Raw genomic sequence first — 21,232 nt, forward strand, 5'->3', positions numbered from 1 at the left:
CTGCCTGCCAAGATGAGAGGCCTTGGATGGAGGGCCTGACCATGGGCTGGCTTTCTGCAGCCAGAAGCAGGGCAGGTGTGTTCACTCCCGCCTCTGGCTGCCACTCCCTGAGGACAGGTCACCAGCTCACTGGGGTCACTCCAAGGAGCCATCAGGCCTCCCTGCCTCCATTGTGCCTGCCTTCAGTTCCGCACAAATCTGATCTTGACCCTCTCAGGGCTAAAATCTTCAGAGGGTTTCCACTGCCCCACCGAGGCAGCTTGTCAGGATAATTAAGAGCACAGGTCTAGTTTTTTCTTCCTTACTTAAAAGGAGTTTATAACCCAGGACTATGTACAGATATCTCAATACACGGTATGATTATTACGATATGCACGCTTGGTCTCTCAGTCGTGTCCAACTCTTTGAGACCCTTTGAACTGTAGCCCACAGGCTCCTCTGTCCACAGAATTCTCCAGGCAAGAATATAGGAGTGGGTTGCCATCTCCTCTTCCAAGGGCCAACCCAGGGATCAGACTTGTGTCTCCTGCAGCTCCCGCACTGCAGGCGGATTGTTCACCATTGAACCATTGGGGCTTCCACCCGTTATGACGTGAGAACGAGCCAAAAAGAGGTTTAAAACATTTGTCGTACTTATTGATATATATATATACACACACACAAGATATATCCCCCAGATATTCACATGCATACAACTTAAGATGGGAGGAAGAGCAAGGAATGCTATGGAAACTACAAGTAAAATGAAGTAGAGCTTGAAAGAGGGCTATTCACAGGCGTACAAACTCTCTCAGAACTAACAATTAACCTGGATCAACCAATCAACAAATACATAAGTCTCTGTTACGTATAAACCCTTTAATTTTTTGTTCAAATATATGCTATAATATTTCAGGTGACAACCCTCAAAATATTGATTACCACCCTACAAAAAGAGACCTTTAAGAACATCTGGAGGTCTGGTCCCCTCCTATAGAAACCAAGGCCCTGAGAGGTTTGTTTTCTGACTCAATTCATTTCCCCTGAGGGTTCCAGCCATCATCATTCCTCCCCAGCAACTCAGACTTGAATCCTCACTCCCCCCAACCAAGCAGCACCGGGTCTGTGGCTCCTGCACAGATCCGCCCACAATTGCCTCCTTCCTTCCCTTGTCAGTCCACCCTGCCTGTGAAATGCACCAATAACTCGGTAGGTCTGTTTTTGAACTTTAACCACCAACAACGTATTCCCTCGAAAGTTCTTTACCCCTTCAAATTCTCATTACCATTCTCTCCAAAATATGGGAAATAGGACTCAGTCCTTCTTCATCATGTTTCCGTGACTTGACAATGAAAAGTCACACACATAGTATGCTTGGCACAAAGGCAGCTTGTTAGTTTCTGCTATCATTAGTCTGCAGGATGAAGTCCCAGCTCCTTGATGTGACTTTGGCTTACAAGACCTTTCACCATCTGGTCCCCTCTCTACCCAGGTCACCTCCAACCACTGCCACCACATCCATGAAGGCTTATCCCTAAGGTTTGTGGGGCCAGGGACAAAATTACAAATGGATGTCCACACACCACGTCTAAATTTTAGATTCTAAATATGTTACTAGTCAAGGTACCCAGCTGTTAAATAAAATATATTCTATCCTCCCTTGAAAAACGACCTAGAAGGCCAGGTTTGAGTCGAGAATTCTGACGCCTGGAGACTGGTGCTGGCCCAGCATGCAGGCAGAGCCTGACCCCACCTGCTCTCCCCTTCCCTTCTCATCCCGGTCCTGGCTCACACCATGGGAAGTACTGTGCACACGTGTGGGGACTGCCCAGTCTGTATCCCCAAGTTCTACTCACAGCCTCTGCAAACATCTCTCCTTGGACTTAGGAGTCTGCAGAGGGAGATGTGTTCTACCCTCAAGAGCACAGAAGTGAACTTGGCACTGCGATGGTAAGAAATTCTGGGGTCTCCAGTACCTGGGGAGGATGGGCCTGGGGTGGGCATTTCCCTCCGGCCCTCAAGAGAGGCTCCAGAAGGTGATGCCACCTGCAGCGAGCGCAGTGTGCCGGGGTCCTGTGGCTCCTTACAGTGGTGTAACCAGAGCCACACTGGGAAGCTGTCACTATTCCCATTGTGCAGAAGAGGAAAATGAAACTCAGAAGTGTGGCAGAGGAAGAGACTGGCTTCTGTTCCTCGTGCGGAATCCAGGGCTGTTTCAGTGACCCCCACAGCAAAGCAGTGAGGGCAGGAGCAGCTGTGTGGGCTGGTCCCGGTGCCCGCAGCCTTTGCAGGGTCTCGGGCTACTCCTTTATCCGCCATCTGCTAGTTGAACCCTACTTTTCATAATAAACTCCTTAGGTTATATTTGGGTTTGGCCGTTATCAATAACACTATGATAAAAACCTTTGTAGGTAGATTTTTCCTTCCCTTGGGTGATGGCTCCTGATGCCAAGTGTCACTTCCTTTCCAAAAAGCTTGTCCCTGTTTGCACTCTGACTAGTAGCCTTTGAGCACCTGTCACTGCACTCTTGCCAGAATTATGTATTATAATTCAAACACATTCTCTGAAGATGTGATAGGTGATAAGTGGCATCCTGTTGCCTTTACATGAATTTTCTGACTGCCAGCAAGGTTAAACAGATTGCTGCTGCTCACTAGTTATATCTCCTTCCGTGTGATCAGTTCAGTCTCCTGCCCCTTAACCGCTGGGGTCCTAATGGTTTTCTTGTCTATTTTCATGATAACCATTTGTCATATTTCCTAAATAAACTTTTCAAAGTTTTGTGGTATCCAGTGTTTTTTGGTTGCTGTTTAAATTTAAATGCTCGTGTATTATCAAATATGATTTTTCCTAGCACTTCTGTCCTTTGAAAATTCTCTTCCCTCTAGAGATGTGATTTCTACTTTCTTCAAAATTTCCTTTGGTTGTATTTTTATATTTTACTTTTTAGCCCATTTGGAATTTATTTTGTTGCATGCTATGAGGAGAGGGTCAGAAACCTTTTTGAAGGCTATATTTGGAAAAAGCAAGGAACAAAAAGAGGAGCCGACTTGGGGCTGGCTGTGTGATGCCGACAGACAACTGAACGGGGCAGAGGCCAGGGACTGTTTAGTTTTCTTTTTTTTTTTTTAATCAAGGAGAATGATCTTGGAACTGCAGAAAGATCAAACATGGCTAAGAGGAGAGAGATGCCCAGGAGAGGCGAGAGGAGAGCAAAAGAATGCAAGGGTCTGAATCTAAAAGAATGTTCTCTGGGGCCATGGAGGAGGGAGGCAGCCCCATCAAGTCAGAAGACCTGGGTTGGAATCCTGACTCTCACACGTTCCTGCCTCCCTCTGGGTCTCAGGTTCCACATTGATTTATTTGTTTATGCAAGCCAGCTCCGTCTCAAACACCGCTGGAGGTGATGGGCTTAGAGATAAACAGGACAGTCCTTGCTCCCCAGGAGCTTATACAAGTTGACAGATAAGAAAGCCCTTACGTATAATAGGGTGTTGTGGGGACACAGAAGAGGAGTGTCTAAGTATCTAATATCGGGAAGACGTGCAGATGTGAAACTGGGCATACACTTTGGTATGGCCAAAGGAATGTTCAGTGCAAGAAGAAGTGGCCAGGACAAGGAAGGGGTTGGAAGGCCCAGATTATGGAGGGTTATGATATGGGTTAATTATGGGGGACCACACCACATGGCATGCAAGATCTTAGTTCCCCAGCCAGGGACTGAACCCTCACCTCCTGCAGTGGAAGCGTGGTCTTAACCACCAGACTGCCAGGGAAGTTCCTGGGGCTTTCATTTTTGAGGTGAGAAAATGAAAGAAAAAAAAAAAGCCTGCAACAAATTTATAAATGTGAGAGGAAGATCCATTAGAGAGGTAAGAAAGGAAATCAATGCAAAAGGACAGTTCCTGAGAAGGTAGGGGGAGACGACAGTCAGAGCTGGGTCTGTGTTCACCTCTACCACTTAACTAGATGTGTGATCTTAGCAAGTGACTCATCGTCACTGTGCCTCAGTTTCCTAAACCCTGAGATGGGGATCATAATAGTACCCATTTAACAGGGTCACAGTGAGAACTGAATGAAGGAATTCAAAGAAAGCTGGCAAAATGAAGAGCTTAGTGATAGCCATGATGAAGATGAGGAAGAGAAGGAGAGAAACAACAATGACTGTGAGATGAGTAACCAAGAGGCCACGGATCACAGTGGTGAAGAGGAGCAGAGGGGGTGATGGCGTGAACCCCAACCCCTGAGCATCTTGCCTGGGGGTGGAGGAGCAAGGGGCAGGATGTGGGATGGGGCAAGTACAGGAAATCTTCCTGGTATAACAGGGGATGATGGATCTGTGAGAAAGAGCTGTGTCCACAGGAGATGGCTTCAGCGGAAACGGTTCCCAGGAGAGCTTGTCGAGCGGTCCGTAAAGGAGACCGCGGGGGTGAGGACCACCGAGCTGGCTCGGCAGAGGCCTCGTCGAGCAGTAGGAGGGCACGGAGTCTACCTGCCTCACCATGCTTTTCAGGCACCCTGCACTGAGTCTCCCCAGAGGCCAGGTGGTGTGCACACTGGGCTCCCGCTAGGCAGAGCCTGGCCAGAGGCTCTGTGCTCCTCTCAGGCCTGCAACAGGGCACCGGTGCAGGTGCAGATGGTTTAGGCTTGGGTGCCTGGTCCAGTAAGGGGACCTGGGGGGACATGCGGGGACCTGCGGGGCCACTTGCCTTGTGGATTCCTGGACTGCCAGCCCACCCTGCAGCCTTTCACCAGGAGTCCCATGTCTCTACCTCTTCTAGGCCTGGCCTCTGACTCCTGCTTTTAGATCATTTCCTAGGTTGGGCTCTACAATCTAGACAAAGATTCCACTTCCTAGTGCAACTGGGCTCTTCCAATAGTATCACCACCAGTAATAATAAATATCCATAATTGCCACAGACAGAGCATAATTGCCACACACTATGCCAGGTGCTTCTGTATTTCATCTTGTTTAACTTTTAAACCCACCCTGAAGGATGGGTAGTACCACTCTTGTTTTATAGATGAGAGGAGTCTCAGGGGCTTAGGTTATCTGCATAAGGGAACCCAGTTCACAAGTGACAGGGTCTCAATTTAAACCCAAGTCTGTATGACTTCAAGGCCTAAGCTGCTTTCTCCTCTTCAACCACATTGTCTCTCAAATTCAGGGTCCAGTGCCCCTGTGCATGAACATGGGGCCCTGGCCGGCCTCTCCGATCCCTCCTTCCTCCCCCAAAGACTAAACAATAGCTGGAAGGTCAGGCCTGTGTCAAGGCTGTCCAGGGGCTAACCCCTAGCCAGTGTCCTCTCCTCTCCCCCTGCTGGGTGGGACCCACACCCACCAACTCAGCCCAGGTCTCAGAGCCTCTTGAACGGATGACCAGTCAGAGCCGCTCAGTGGTGAGGCCAGCTTTTCGGGTTGCCCAAGTAAAAATGAAGAGGAGGAGGCTGCCAAGGGGACTGGCTCCCAGGGCCTTGGGAGTGCTGGGTGACCAGTGCCCTGGGGCGTGGTGGGGAGGCTGGCAGAGGCAGGGGACACAGTGCAGGAAGCTCACATGTCCCGTCCAGTCCAGGTCCCAGGGCTCCATCCTCAGGACAATGGACAAGGCATCTCCAGCCTTCATCAAACACCAGGAGGAGGAAGCTCAGGGCACAGGACCTGCCACACTGCTAGGACAAACTCTAGTTTGGGGACAGTCTGTCCCATTAGACCGAGTGACTTTGCATTTCTAGCTCAGTGACAGCACCAAAAACATCCGACGACGCCTGAATAATGAGTGACTGCGTGGATGGACGGAGCCAGATGTGCCTCTGAGAAGAATTCCATGAGAGCTGGTGGCTGCCCCTCCCTCCATGGACCTACACACACCTGTGCCTCTGTGTCCCCAGTTCCTCCCTCCCTCCTGACCTCAGCTTCCCCACTCAGCAGCCCACGGGTGCTCCTCTGAGCTGCACTCAGCACACAGGACCTGCTGGGAGCTCTTCTACTTGCTTGATGGCTTGTTCTTCCGAGATCTGAGAGATAAAGGGCCTCGAAAGGTAACTTATTTGGAGTTATCTGTGCTACCACCCGGTGAATCAGGAAATCAAATAGCCACAAATAGTGAAGAGGAGCGCTCCTGTGTGTATGGAGAAAGCATGGCTAGCTCTAGCACAGGGTAGGTTTTGGGTTGTTCAGTCTTCCTTTCTTGTTACATCTTCCCCCCTCTCATACCCCATCAGGACTCCTGGGAATCAGGAGGTTACAAAGGCACTGAGCCACAGCTGAAGCCTAAGACCTGTTCCAGCCTTGGCTCTGGAACACAGAGCTGCCTCCTGCCAGAATTCTGCATGCGAGGCTCCAGACAGGTGCAGCAAGCACTCCAGTAGCCCAGGGGCTGCATGGTTAGAAACATCACTGCAGAAGCAGGTCAAGCCTGCCGCCAGACACCAGATGGGGCAGGCCCAAGAAGCCAGCCGCCTTCCCACATTTACCAGGTCTCAGCTGCCAGAGGAGGGAAGTCCAAGTGGCGCAGTGGTAAAGAATCTGACTGCCAGTTCAGGAGACTCAAGAGATGGGGGTTCAATCCCTGGGTCGGGAAGACCCCCTGGAGAGGAAATAGCAACCGACTCCAGTATTCTTGCCTAGAAAACTCCATGGACAGAGAAGCTTGGTGGGCTACAGCCCATAGGGTCACAAAGAGTCAGACATGACTGAGCACCATCCACACACACTGCTGCCCGAAGAGTCTGAAACAGGGCATGGGAGAGGTCCTGCGGAAGCATGAGCCCTGAGTCTGGGGTGGAGGAGGCACAAAAGAAGCTTCCAGGGTAACCAGCAGGGACTGGGTGGGCCCACTCTGGGTGCTGGGAGAGGTGAGGCCTTGGGTATCACCGGCTTTCCTCTAAAGGCCCCATCTATTTTTGACTTTGGCGCCAGGAGCCTCATGAACTTCAGAGGACTCTCTCCCAGCTCACCTCTCCCCTTTCCACTCATATCCCCCAACTCTGGGAGGGAGTCCTCAGCAAGGACCACAGGGCTGGTCCTGGAGCCCTGGGCAAGGCCAGGATGGGACATAGACATCAGCGCAGTGAGCATTGTGCTTGAACACAGCCCGCATCTCTTCACCCCAGCTGCTCCAGTCAGGTCCCCGCACAGGCCTGCCTCCAAGGCCAGGCCAGGCAGAGAGCCCCCGAGTCTTTGGGGAACAGTGAGGCCCTGCTGTCTGCTTCCCGAGTGGTCTGAGTATACTGAGCCTTCCAAATCTAGTTGGCTTCCTTTCTTCTCTTTCCTTACCCCTTCTGGTGATTTGTATGAGTCCTGAATTAATTGAACCTGGTGTTCTTGGGAGGATCATGTGACAACACGCACCTGGCTGGCCCAGGCCCACGCCCACCTGGGCCTGGCTTCCTGATTTGGGCTGCCTGTCCTATCCCAGTCTGCCCAGCAGGAAGGAGGATCTGGTGTCTGAGCCAAGACCAGGTCATTTGTGGTGGCTGGGCCCAGACGGGTAAGACAAGCAAAGGGGATCAGGGCCCTGCCCTCCAGGAGCGGGTGGGCAGATGGGCGGAAGGCAGGGTGACAAAGCAGCCCCAGGGCAGACCCAATTTCCTCCCATTTCTCCCTTAGAAGTCCCTAAGGGATTGGAATTAGAGAAGTGCCTAAGAACTGGAATTAAAATTCCAATTCTCTTGCCTTCAAGGCAGAGAATGGCTCTGAGAACTAGGGTCTTGAAAACAGAGGGCTGCTTGCTCAATCCCCACACTCTGCCTGCTGTGAGTGGGCAGTGGGCCTGCTTGCCATTCAGATCAACTGAAGCCAAGACCCTTTCTCCCCTCTGGGGAGCCAGACCCGCCCGGGAGGACTGGGCTGCCACATTCAGCCTGGATCTAGATGGGCTTCCCTTCCCTTTTGTCCCACCTACCTGAATTTCTGGACCTGACTTCTGTCTTCGCTCTCGATTGCTACCTACTTGACTCTGCCTGCCCTTGGCCTTGCTTGGGAAAAGGCTGTGGAGTTAAACCAAATTGCACTGAGACCTCCATAGGCAGGAGAAGCTGTTCCAGCCGCCCCCCAGCTCTCCTTTGAACCTCCAGAAGAACAGCTAGCTTCTTACTGTAGGCAGAGGGCTTCTGTCATCGTTCTCCTATGCTAAGAGGCTTGGGTATTGAAAGATGAATGGCCTGAACTCTGCAGTGCCCTTCTCCTGGGGTGGCTGGTGACAGCTGGTTAGGGGGAGAGGTGGAAATAAGCCTGGACAAGTTGGCCCAGAGTTGAGAGACAGAAGGCTCAGGAGGGGACTCAGTGGGTGGTCCACAGAGGAGCAGTCTGACCCTACTTGGCCATAGAAGCTCTCTAAAGAAAGGGGCCCAGATCCTTGTCTGCCAAGAACAGTGAGTACAGAACCTGACCATTCTGAGAGTGGAGACAGACTCAGTGGCAGGTCGGGACCCAGCCACAAGTCAGTGGTAAAAGCACCACGTGGAGAGAGGCCGGGATTTAGAGTTTGGGAACTGGCACCCTCAAGGTGAGGGGTCTGCAGACCCTGTGCAACGGCCACAGGGTCACCTGGCTGGGAATGAGGGGAGCCCCACATGACCAGAGTCAGAGAGACCTCAGAGTGGGGGAGGTGCTGGGGGAGGCGGGGGGAGGCGGGACAAGTACAAAGTTAAGGCAGGGAGTTGTGCAGATCAGCAGTAAGGCTGGGGCTAGCCAGGCGCCCGGGGTCTGGCTTAGAGAAGGCCGAGGAAGGACCAGAGCCTGGGTCTCTGGAGGCAGGCAGCAGATGGCAGGCACATCAGCTCCAGGAGTCTGGGCCATGACCTTGGCATCTCCTGGCCCCTCTGCCCCTTGACTGCATCTGGTCCTTACTGCTTCTCTTGAAAGGTTCCTATTGTTCTTTGCCCGGGTCAGGGGAAGGGGCTGACGTGGAAGCTGGGCAGGGCCTGAGCAAGAAGGGGAGGAGCCGGGGCACAGGGAGCTCACCACTCTCTCCTTGTAGACTATGTATTTCAACCACTTGAAGTCCTGCCACTTGAAGCCAGCGAGGACAAAGAGGGAATCGCGTTCGTACTGCTCAGGCCGCTGCATGGCGCCCTCGGGGTAGGTGATGCGCAGTGTGGTTTTGCTGCCCACGTCCTTCTCAAAGCCTTTCACTGGTGCTGAGTTCAGTCTATAGAGAGCAGACCCAGTCAGACAGAGCCTGTCCTGGGCTCACTGCGTGCAGTCTGCAGGCCTGTATTTGGGGAGACACCATGACCCCAGAAGACCCCAGGGGCAGCAGATGGGGAGCCCAGGACACGTGTAGCCTCCTAGCTTTCTGTCCCAAAGACTTCCAACCTGGCTTCTCCTTGAGGCTTCCACTGACCTCCAGTCCAATGGCCCAGACGGACAGACAGTTAGTAATGGGTTCAGGGACCAGGGGGTTGGGCCAGGACACAAAGGTACCTGAGGCATTGCTTTGAGGAGCTCACCTGACCACAATGTCATAGTCATCAATTCGCGACCCCAGAGACTTGTTGGCCAGGACACCTCCGTTGCCCACGATGATGCAGCGACGGCAGCTGAGGCTGAGGGGACAGAGGCGGAGACCTCTGTGGAGAGCTGGCCACCAGGTCTCTCCCCCTGCTGCTTTGGCCCTTGACCCCATGCCCTTAGCCAGGCACAGGCTGGGATGGAGGAGGAAGACCAGTGAGCCTCTAGCACCATTTCTGAGAGGCTGGAACCACACTGTGGAGAGCTGGGCAACTTGGGCTCTCAGATCCCCCGACTCTTCTCCAGGGAAACGTGGGCGTGAAAGGTGCTAGGGCACTGACTCCGGGGTGGTGAGGAAGGAGGCTCCGGTAAGATGGCATTCTGGGTTAAAGATTCCGCAAGGGTTGGTGGGTTTTGGGGCAACTTTCCAGGGAGAGGGAGAAGTGGGCTGAGCTTGAGGGCTATCTAGGGAAGCAAGGACAAAGGAAGGAGCCTGGGAGCGCCAGGACTCAAGGCTGGACTCCTTTCTAACTCAGAAGCCCCCATGCACCCAGCAGCCACCTGAGAGCCCTACTCATGCTGCTTCTCCCACCTCTGACTCTGGGGCTTCATCCATCCAGGGTCTATTGGTTTCTGAGCTGTCACTGCCTCCTGGATTTAAGCCCTCTCAGCCGCCCTACCACCCACCCCCTCAGTCCCAGTGCTAAGTTGATCCCAACCCAGTACGTTCTGTTCTGACTCTCAGACCTCTGCTGCCTGAGGACTGACATGTCTCGCCAAGTGTTTATAGCTCAACGGGGTGACTAGCTCAGGCGGGTGGCCCTGCTTACCTGCTTATCTGCCCCAGTGTGTGTGTGTGGATGTGTGGGTGTGCTGCAGAATCTGCCCAGACAAGGGAAAGGCCAGCTGGGCCTCAGCACCTCTGCACGTGCCAGGCAGCCAAGGGGCAGGAAGCTGGGGAATGGCTTACCTGTCCAAGGCGGGGGTCAGGCGGTACTCTTTGGTGACGGACAGAATGGCTTTGATCAGATTGTCTGTGGACAGGGGAGGGAGGCAACTATTAGAGGTCACTTAAGGGTTCCCAGAAGATGTTTGCTGATGAGCTGAAGGCCCGTGTTCCCGGGGCTAAGATGGGGGAGGGAGCTCCACACACAAGGCTGGGCCACTGGCCTAACTTTCTCCTTGAGAAAGGAGATGCAGGCGGGAGAACAGGCGTGTGAACAGGCGTGTGCACACGCCTCTGCCTGAAGCCTGACGGCACCCGCACGCAGCTCCTTCCTCAGGCTTCCCTGGCCCCTTCTTAGCAGTCTCAGCTGGCTGTTGGAAACTCTGCAGTCAGGCCCCAGGGACATGCACCCTCAGGTGTGGGCCTTGCCTGGGAGCTGGGGCATCAGTCTCCCCAAGAACGGGAGTGCCGGTTAAAGACAGAGACCACATGATGACTCTGCGTCCCCACCAAGCAGACATCAGGAAGCAACGGAGGGGACACCAATGGGGAAGAGTTCAAGTGGTCCCAGCCAGGTCCCCCGCTCAGGCCACTTGGCCTCACTTCCTCCCTCTAACACTGCCGATCCCTAACCCTTTTCTTGCCAGGCTGTCTCTACCACCTTACATCTTCAAGCCCTGTGACCTGGCACCTGCCCACCTGCTCTCCACTCAGGCTGCCTGTAGCAAGGGCTCTGTGACGTCTCTGCTCTCAGATCCTATGACCATATTCAGACCTCATTCTTCTTGGCATCTCCCTGGCTCTGGCAATGATGACTGCTCTCCTTTCAAATTTTGGTATAACAAGAATCCATTATAGTATAACAGATGATACTATCAGCCTTGGACTCAAATCCTGGCTCTGTTGCTTATGAGTTCTGTGACCTTAGATAAATCACTTAGCTGTCTTTGAGGTTTAGTTTCCTCATCTTTCAAATGAAGACGATAATTCCTACAGTGCAGAATTGTTAGGAAGATAAAAAGATAATGTACATAAAGACCTAAAGATAAATAAGCTGGTACGACCACAGTGGGAAACATCTTCATATCAAGTAAAGATGTAGCTATGCACAAACACCTTGCAACTCTCCTCCTAGGTGGACAGCATCAGAAAAGTCACACATTTGTTTAAGGAAACATGTACAAGAACATTCACTGCAGAACTGTTTGTAATAGCAAGATGTTGGAGGCCACCTAAAAGTCAACCAAAGGAAAACGGATTAAATGTGGTATATGGAATACTATACAGTAGTTACAAAATCAATGACCTAGAGTAACCTGTACCAATACAGATACATCTGAAGAGTATAAGCAAAAAAATCAATTTGAAAGACACACACACGTATGCAATACTGTTTATAAAGTTCAAAAACATGCAAAAACCATGCCATATTTTTAATGGATATTTAAATGGACTGGAGAAATATATAAACAGAAATATATAAACATGAAGCCATAACACCAAAACCAGGATACCGGTCTCCTGGGAAAGGCGGGGGATGTAGGAAGGGTTACATGGAGCTTGAACTGTATCTCATGTGTTATTTCTGAACTGAGTAGAGAGTACGTGGGTATTCATTATATCAGTCTTTATGCTTTCTTATAAGACTGAAATACTTCATGTAAAGAAAAGATGCCTCCAAAATTAAACACAACAATCTTTTAATTTTTTTCCTTTAAAAAATTTTTTTATTTATTTTTAATTGGAGGATAATTGCTTCAAAATATTGTGTTGGTTTCTGCCATACGTCACCATGAATCAGCCAGAGGCATACATATGTCCATTTCCTGTTGAACCTCCCTCCTACCTCCCACTTCATCCCACCCTTCTAGGTTGTCACAGACCATCAGATTGAGCTCCCTGCTGACTTACAGCAAATTCCCACTGACTGTCTATTTCACATATGGTAATGCATATGTTTCCATGCTACTCTCTCAATTTGTCCTACCCTCTAACCTCATAATTTTTTAAAAGATGGAGTGGAAAATACTGTCAGATGCAGCCGAGAGGTCAAGTTAAGGACTGAAAAGTATCCTTGGGCTCTCATGAGGGGCTCTGAGCAGTTTCACTGAAGTGGTGGTGAGAGGGGTGGGGGGAAGACATTCTTCAGGAGTAAATGGCGAGGAAGAGGAGACAATTGGTACGGGCAATCTTTCCAGAAGTCGAATGAGAGAGGGTCAGGGTGACATTCCTTTAAGGAACGTTCTACACTAAATGACTTCAGACACATTTTGGGGAAGGTCACAGATCTCCTCCTTTTCCTACCTGTAAGGAAAAGCATACTGCTGTTAACTGCCCAATGCCAAGGCTATGGACTGGGTTTTTGTTTTCTAGGAGGGGAACCTTAGCAGAATGGTCATAAACTACGGGGCACTTTTTCTTGCTGGATGATGGGCTCTGTATTGGCCTTTCCTGCCCTTTATAGCTTAGTAGGATCAGAATCTCGAGTGAGGGTTTACGAGAAAAGTTAGGCTGCTTGGCTCCTTGCATCCATGAAAAAGGGGTTCATATGGTTCAACCCAACCTTGGAGGTTTTGAAGGTCAAGGCTCCAGTTCAAGACTATCCTTTTGTTGGTCACTGTCTTCTTTTCAGGGAGGGGTGGGCTGGCTGAGTAGAGGGTTTGGGCATTCTGGAGTCTGCTTGCTAAATGATATTACCCTTTAACAGTCATCTTATTTAATTCTGACCACAACCTAATACAGTGGTCTTATTCTCTCCATGTAACTGATGAAAAAACTAAAGCAAAAACATGTGAGCAACTTGTCCATGGTCACAGCTAGTAGAAAGGTAGACCTGGGATCTGATCCTTCTATGTATGATGTAAAGCCAAAAATCTACCATGCCTTGAAATAGGAGCAGAAAATCTGATATGTTTTTTTGTTTGTTTGTTTGTTTAAGAAAATCTGATATGGAAACAGAACCGTTAAACTCTCAGTGATGTGAAAGTCTTTTGTCAGGAGCTGCACGGTGAGGTTCCTGAGGCAATGGAAGGGGACGGTTCTGAGCGTATGGGAGGAAAAGGTTGGCCTTGGACAGGATAAGGAAGGACTGGAGAGACGACTACATCAGGTGAAAAACAGGAGGGGTTGACGGAGGGGTCTGGGGGCAGTCATGGGGCACGGCCTCTACTTCCCCTGGGATGTCCCCCTAGTCCTCTAAGGATGTCATACCGAGTCCTCTAGCGCGGATGTCTCAGGCACCCCTTTAGGGTGGTCTCACAGCACTGTGTTCTTCTCTCATCAGAGGCCTCATTGTCCTGTCCTGCCCCCCAAGTACCTGCGTCTGCGTCAGACTGGAGCTTTGTGAGGGGGAGGACCACGACTGTCTACTGCTATGTACCTAGCCCCCAGCAAAGTGGAAAGCTCTGAGCAAACAGTTCACTAAAGAAGCAGGAAAAAAGAAAGGACAGGAGAGAGGGAGAGGAGATAGGGCGTTGTTGCGGGGGGGTTCCCCAGCAGAGAGACTTCTGAGGGTACAGCCCTGCCCTGAAGCCCAGGGAGGTAACCTGGGAGACAAGATGTTCATATAGAGTGGGGCAGGGTCCCAACATACCTTGACCTTTGATCCCAAAAGGCGGCACAAATTCCCGGATCCTAGCCCACTTGCGGAAGGAGTCATCCAGGAACATGGGTGCTGGCTTGGAGAACCTGGAATACAACAGGGCTGTTGAGGGTCCCAGAGTATACTAGGATGCAGTGCTGGCTGGCATCTGTCTTGACTGTGGATCTGCTGGAAGCCAGCCACTATGCTCCAGCACCCCCTGGCGACCCCAGCCTACTCATTGGGTAGTTCCTATGTGGGATCTGATAGAGCTTGTTCGCGGAGCCTGGGTTTGGAGGAGCGGGCCTGGCCAGTCCAGACGTGGCCAGCTGCCGGAGTGGAGAGACAGGATGCACTCAGCAGGGATCAACATCCCCGAGCTGGATGCTCTCTGGCAGGTTATCCATGCCTGCATCCGTCCCACAAGCACGGCTGTCCTCACTGTTCCTGCAAGCTGGAAACTCAGAGATGAGATGCTGTCCAGTGAGCAAAAAAATACCCTCGAATACAGCCAGTGCAGAGAGACAGAATTTGAGAGAGAATTCTGGGAGGTGGACCACCCAGGGTGTGGAGAAAGGAGACTCCATGGTGAGAGGGCAAAGCAGGTGAACAGCCATAGGAGCTGGAGGTTTGACCGAAGGGAAGATTTGTAGTATCCTGCAGCTGAGAGGCAGGCAGGGCTGAGCGGAGGCTACAGAGGAGCAGAAGGCTGAGCACTCTGCTGGCAGAGAGGAGGACAAAGGGAACACTAAGCTCCCGGGGGTGGGGGGTGGGGGAGGGACATGGAGCTTACAGGCAGGGCAAATTATGGTCTGGAGGAAAGATGGGAGGGAAAAGGGGAGAGGGGGAAGCATGAAGTGATGCTGAGCTTGGGAGAGAAACGGGAACTTCTTGGGAAGCCAGGGAGTGGGCAGAGCAGGGGGGAGGCAGGGAGGTAGTGATGGCATCAGAGGGGTGCAGAAGGAAGTGAGCAGAGTGAGAGGAACAAGAGGAACCAAGCTCTTCAGAGATGCTTGGACAACACAACCACACTGGAACCTAGCACCCTGGTTTTGAGACCTTGAAAAGACCGCCCTGGAGATGGCCAGCACCTGGTCACTTCCTGGGTGTGGACCTCTGCTCAGGGCCTTCCTGGCTGAGAATGAAGGTGTACAGGCCTCGGCCTCGGTGGCTGTCTCTGTTTGTAACAGCCTGAATCACCCCACTGAAAAACTGAAGACTGGAGGAAAGGGCTCTCCTGGCCCAGAAGTTAGAACTCACCCCTCCCGGCGAACTCTAACCTCAGCATCCATTTCTCATTCCCATCATCACTAACATCGTTATAATCACCAGGCCCAGGGGGAATCACAGCAGTAATCACTTGGAGGTCTAACGTTATTGGAGATTTTGAAGCGAACTTGAAAGAGGCAGAAAGGTTTCAGTGCTGCTGCCTCCCCAGCCTTTGCTGCCAGGAAGAAGCTGTCAACACTCGACAGCTTGGGAGGGCCATTTCTGCACACTGGCTTTCTTCTCGGCTCACTCCCCTTCTGAGTGCAAGAGTCAGTCATGTTTCTCATACCTGGTGCACACAGTCTAAGTGAATCGATACATCTGATGTTTTACCAGAGGCCCGAGGATCCTGGCCAGAGTCCACAAGGTCCCTGGATAAGCCTGGGGCAAGCACCTCTGTGTCAGGCTTGAGCTTATAAAAGTTTAGCAGTTCCTCAGTCAGGCATGGACAGGATATTATCTGCTTCCCAGGAATGTTATGGGATGTTACATGCTAGCAAAATCTCCTAAGATCTAGCCAAATGATCTCAATACATTATTTTCTTTGTCTTGTCCCTTCCCCCATCTTTCCAGATGATTAGAAAGTTCATTATGTTAATGGTTACTAAAAAAAAAAAACCTGTATTTTTGGTGCTGCTTGTAATATGTGTTACTTTTGGGGGGAAGATACAAATAGGCATGCACACACACATACAAGTAAAAATACTCATAATCCTGCAACAGACAGACCATTAACCTTGGGTATATTTCCATACTGATTTTCCTTTTCCCATGTTATTTTTTAGAGTGCTCTGTAAACTACTTTTTTCTCCTTATAATATTATGAAAATATTGCTCTGTAAATAGAACAAAAACCATTCTGCTGGTAACCTGAATAAAAAATGATTCCCCTAATAGAATGCACAGGGATACACAAATGAAAAGATATGTTGAAACCATTAGATTTTATATCTCTTTTCTCTTAAGCTGGTTTCCTTGTTTATAGTGATATTAACATAATAATGTTAATATCCACACATATAGATACACACACACAAAGTGCAGAGAGCAGATTCAAGATAATACCACCAGTATTATTACTAACACTATCATTACTAAAAATGATTTAAAGTTTCTTTTTAGTTCTCTTTGCCTTAGGGTATATCCCACTAGAGAAGTACAGATAAATTATTTTGCTTTTGCAAAATTATTTTGAAATAATCCTGCTGAGTTCACTTCATCAACAATACATAGTTGGGTTCATATGTTTCATTTTGTGTCTTAAAATTTGCTTATTCCTCATTTTAATTTAATTTTGTTTTATGATGACATAAAACTATAGAATTCCAGAATTAAATTCACAAAGCAAGATATAGTCAGAGAAATCAAACTTTTATTTGTGTCTGACTCCTGTTACTTTTAGTCCCATTTAGCATTCATTTTTATTAGTTTTTAATTTTTCCTCCATGTTTTTTTGAGATAAGCAAATACATATGTGTGTGAATTCCTATAACCTTCTATATTTAGTAAAATGTAACATATACACTGTTTTACTTTTTTATTTTTTTCACTGATATTCAATATACTCTGGTGATCAATGCACAGCAGGAGATAGAGTTATATACTTGATGATACCTCATTATGGTTATGTACATATATTATTCCAGCGGTTCCCTGGGTTATTTCTGGTCTTTCTTAGAGTAGTTACCACTAACAGTCGTAACAATGAACAGCCATGTATCCATCTTTTTTTATTTGCCAGTATATCTTTGGAATAGATTCCTAGAGTTGGGTTTGCTGGATCAAAGGGAAAATGCATATATAGTTTTGATCCATAGCCAACTCCCCTCCACCAGGATGTATGACATTATCATATCCCCCACAGCCTCCCTGACAGAGTATACTGTTGAACATTTCAATTTTGCCAGTCTGACAAAAAGTATCTTAGTGTGGTTTTAATTTGTATTCCTTTTACTATGCTTTGAATTGAACATCGTTATATATGGAAGGGCCATTTGCAGTTCTTTTTCTGTGAATTTTGTACATATATCTTGCCCATTTTCCCAAAGGGTTATCGGTCTTTTTCTTCTATTTGTCCCAGCTTTATTAAGATATAATTGACTATAAATGATATATAACACTGTGTAAGTTTAAGGTGTACAACATTGATTACATACACATACATGGCAATATGATCACCACCACAGCATTAACTAACAATCTTCTCTCTCTCTCTTTTGAAGCTCTTGATATATTATATATATAAACCATTTGAGATGCGATTACAAATAAATTTCTGAGTTTATTTATTTATTCACTTGGCTTGTGGTGGTTTCTTGCTTTCTTTTTCCCCCCTTTTAACACTAGATTTTTTTAATGCAGTCAATTTATTAATCTTTTCCCTTATTGCTTCTGGGTTTTGAGTTTTAGTTTAATAGGTTTTCTTCATTCACATCTTATGTTTCCCTCTTTATGAGAATTCCATTGATCTCTTCAGTCTCTCTTGCCAGGATGCTGTAGCCTCTTGTTCCACTGTCTTTTGTCTCATCCATAAGGCGAAACCCAATCAAAGATTAATCAAATCTGACACTCTTACACTTTATGAACTCAAAGTGCTGCTAGAACACACACACACACACACACACACAGAGGCTGGGTCCCCTACAAATTCATGGACTTGAGCCTTAGGTAAGCCCTCACACTTGCTCAGTGGCTATTGTGAATCTTCACTCTCCATGAACTCTATCCCTTTTCAGCCTTATCTAAGTAGACATCTCTTCTTTTCTCTCACTTCACAGACAAAATCAAGCTTATCAGATAGGAACTCCTTGCACTTCTTATTTTCTCACCTCACCTCAGATCCATTAAATCTGGTCTCTCCATCACGCTATGCAGCCCACTCCTGTCTGTTTCCCACTAAGCATGCAGTAAGCTCAGGTCTCTCCTATGTGAAAACTAACTCTAATGGCAGAAAGCGAAGGGAAACTAAACAGCCTCTTGATGAGGGTGAAGGAGGAGAGGGAAAAAGCTGGCTTAAAACTCAACATTCAAAAAACTAAGATCATGGCATCTGGTTCCATCACTTCATGGCAAATGAGGGGGTGGAGAGGAGTAGAAGCAATGACCTATTTTCTCTTCTTGGGCTCCAAAATTACTGCAGGTGGTGACTGTAGTCATGAGATTAGAAGATTCTTGCTTCCTCAAAGGAAGGCTATGAAAAACCTAGACAGTGTATTAAAAAGCAAAGACATCACTTTGCTGACAAAGGTCCATATAGTCAAAGCTATGGTCTTTCCAGTAGTCATGTACAGATGTGAGAGTTGGACTATAAAGAAAGCTGAACACTGAAGAATTGTTGCTTTCAAATTGTGGTGCTAGAGGAGACTCTTGAGAGTCCCTTGGACAGCAAGGACATTAAACCAGTCAATTCTAAGGGAACTCAACCCTGAATATTCACTGGAAGAACTGATGCTGAAGCTGAAGCTCCAGTATTTTGGTTATCAGATGTGAAGAGCAAACTCACTGGAAAAGACCCTGACGCTGGGAAAGACTGAAGGCAGAAGGAGAAGAGGGTAACAGAGGATGAGATGGTTGGATGGCATCACTGATTCAATGGACATGAACTTGGGCAAACTTCAGGAGATGGTGAGGGACAGGGAGGCCTGGAGTGCTGCAGTCCAGGGGGTCACAAAGAGTCAGACACAACTTAATGACTGAACAACGACAACAACAAACTAACTAATTCAAACTCTCCTGACCATGTGCCCATGCTACCAATCTCTCTCCATCCTTTCATGGCAAAACTTCGAGAAAGAGCAATGGATATTCTGTCTCAGCTTCCTCATCTCCTATTCACTCCTTGATCTACTGCTATCTGGATTTTATTCCTCTGAGACTAGTTGTGTTCTATCAACCTTGTACTATTTGTAGCTCCCTGAACATGCTGGTCTTCATGGATTTACACATGCAGTCTCTGCCTGAAATGTAGCCGCCTAACCATTCCCTGTATTACCCCACCCCTTCCCTCTTTATTTGCCTGGAAAATCCCTTCTCAATCTTAAGGTTGAGGGTGCTTTCCCTGGACAGCCTTCCACACTCCCCCAGGCAGACCTGTACTCTTTCACTAGGATTTCCACTGCACTTTGTTCACCTGCAGAGGCCTTGGAAGCTGAGCCGGGGGCCATAAACAACAGGAAATGGGGTGGGGTGATGGTACAGGTGGGGTGTGCGTTTGTTTGTGTTAACTGTGCTGGCGGTCTGGGCAGAGCCCCAGGCTACACCTGCAGGAGAATTCCGGGGCTTCTGTCCAGAGACCACTGCCAGTCTGGGGGCCCGGCCAGGGTGGAGGTGGCCCTTGAGGTGCAGAATAACTGGCCAGACTAGCAGGGTTGTGGGATGCCTGACCTGCTTGCCCTGGCCTAGGGGGTAGTGGGGCAGGGTGGGGCAGGCTCCAGCAGACAGGCCCCAGCCCGCCAGCTCTGCCAGCTCTGCTGAGAACCCCAGCACGCGAAGCAGCCCTGAGATCAGGTTTCAGGAGGGTGTGTGTGAGTGCGTGAGAAGGAAGAGGGGAACGAGGAGGCGGAAGCTGCACTGGGATCTGTGCGTCTTTTTCTTCTTGGACGGTAGAGCATAGTAGAGTAGAGACTTGGGACTCTAGGAGGGCACATGCTAAGGGTGGGTCTGACCCCCTGTGCCTCTCATAGCGAGGCTGGAACCCCAGGACCCATGTGACAGCCCTGCCCACCTACCTATAAACTGAGCGAGGTCGATGACTCGGCACATTGGTCAGTCAGCCAGCCAGGATGGGCAACCCAGGAACCCCCTACCCCCAGCACACACAAAGGACTCTCCCAGCTCATTTAATGCCCAGCAGTGTGGCAGAGGTGCAGTGTAGAAAGTGAATGTCCCCAATCCTGGTTCACCAACCTAAACCATTTCCTAAGACCCGGAACATCAAGCCTGTTCCCAGAGACCAGCAGGGAAGTTAACTGGGTCTCACTAACAATGAGAGGAGTGGTTCTTTATGGGCACCAGCAGACCCAGAGCAGGGTCTTCCTCCTAGTTCCTACCAACCCAGTAGAGAAGCTGCCTCCAGATGAGTTTGCTCGATTAAGGCAACACACAGCTTCGGCCCTCCATCTGTGCCTACTGGGTTGGGTGACCAGCCTTCTGGCCACTTCTCACAGTAAGGATGAAGAGCCCAAGCAGCCTGGGAGACAAAAGGAAGGCAGAGCCCAGGAGTGGGTCCTGACACCAGGGGCCACAGCACAGCAGTCTGCCAGACTCAGCCATAGGCCAAAAGAGTGAGACTGTCATCCAATGTGGTAAAAGCCAAACCCCAGAGATCCTCCTTTCTAGAACCTGCTCTGGGAAGCGAAGGGGTGGACAAAGCAGAGGGACACACAATCTCTAGAATCTACCCGATCTCATCTGGGATCTCGCCATGGCAGCCCCACCATGAATGGCCCTGCACTGTCAGACTCTGGTATATGTCCAAGCAAGCCAGATGAGCACTTTGCCCATGTCTTGTCTAGCTTCCATTCTTCTCTCACTTCTCCTAACCCACCTGAATGGGTCCCCCGGAAGAGTAGGAGTTAGTGGAGAAAGGGTCGTGAATCTGCAAGACAGGTGGATCTATGTCCTGCGAGAAGAGGCAGAGAAGACAAACAGCAGGTACCAACCAACCAAACATGAGCACAAAGCGGTAGCCTCCAACCCTACACAGGATGAGCTGGAGCTGGGGCAGGCAGCCCCGTCCAACAACTGCTTGCCTGCGTGGTGGCGGGTCCTGTGCTTAGCGCTGGCTGGGGACCTAAGGTAAACTAGCTTTGGTCCTGCCCCTCAGGAGCTAATGGTAGACACAGGCAAACAAATAACCATAAGAAAATAAGTCTGCACATTCTGTGTTTTGGAATAGGGAAGGGTGGGGCTTCCCTGGTGGCTCAGACAGTGAAGAATCTGCCTGCAGTGCAAAGAGACTTGTGTTCCATCCCTGGGTCAGGAAGATCCCCTGGAGAAGGGAAC

At 49.5% G+C, this 21,232-nt stretch overlaps 1 protein-coding gene across 2 annotated transcripts in view; it reads right to left on the bottom strand.

Annotated features, from left to right (window-relative positions):
• ST3GAL3 (ST3 beta-galactoside alpha-2,3-sialyltransferase 3) overlaps nt 1-21,232 on the bottom strand; it is a 214,091-nt gene that overhangs the window by 11,847 nt on the left and 181,012 nt on the right. For both annotated transcript variants that reach the window (XM_065914629.1, XM_065914625.1), the window contains 4 exons: nt 13,973-14,067; nt 10,405-10,468; nt 9,434-9,529; nt 8,946-9,132 (listed from right to left, as the gene is read on the bottom strand). In XM_065914629.1, the coding sequence (XP_065770701.1) occupies nt 8,946-9,132; nt 9,434-9,529; nt 10,405-10,468; nt 13,973-14,067 (442 nt within the window). The remainder of the gene's footprint in view (nt 1-8,945; nt 9,133-9,433; nt 9,530-10,404; nt 10,469-13,972; nt 14,068-21,232) is intronic.

This window comes from Muntiacus reevesi, chromosome 1 (genome assembly GCF_963930625.1).
Source record: "Muntiacus reevesi chromosome 1, mMunRee1.1, whole genome shotgun sequence".
Lineage (NCBI taxonomy): Eukaryota > Metazoa > Chordata > Mammalia > Artiodactyla > Cervidae > Muntiacus > Muntiacus reevesi.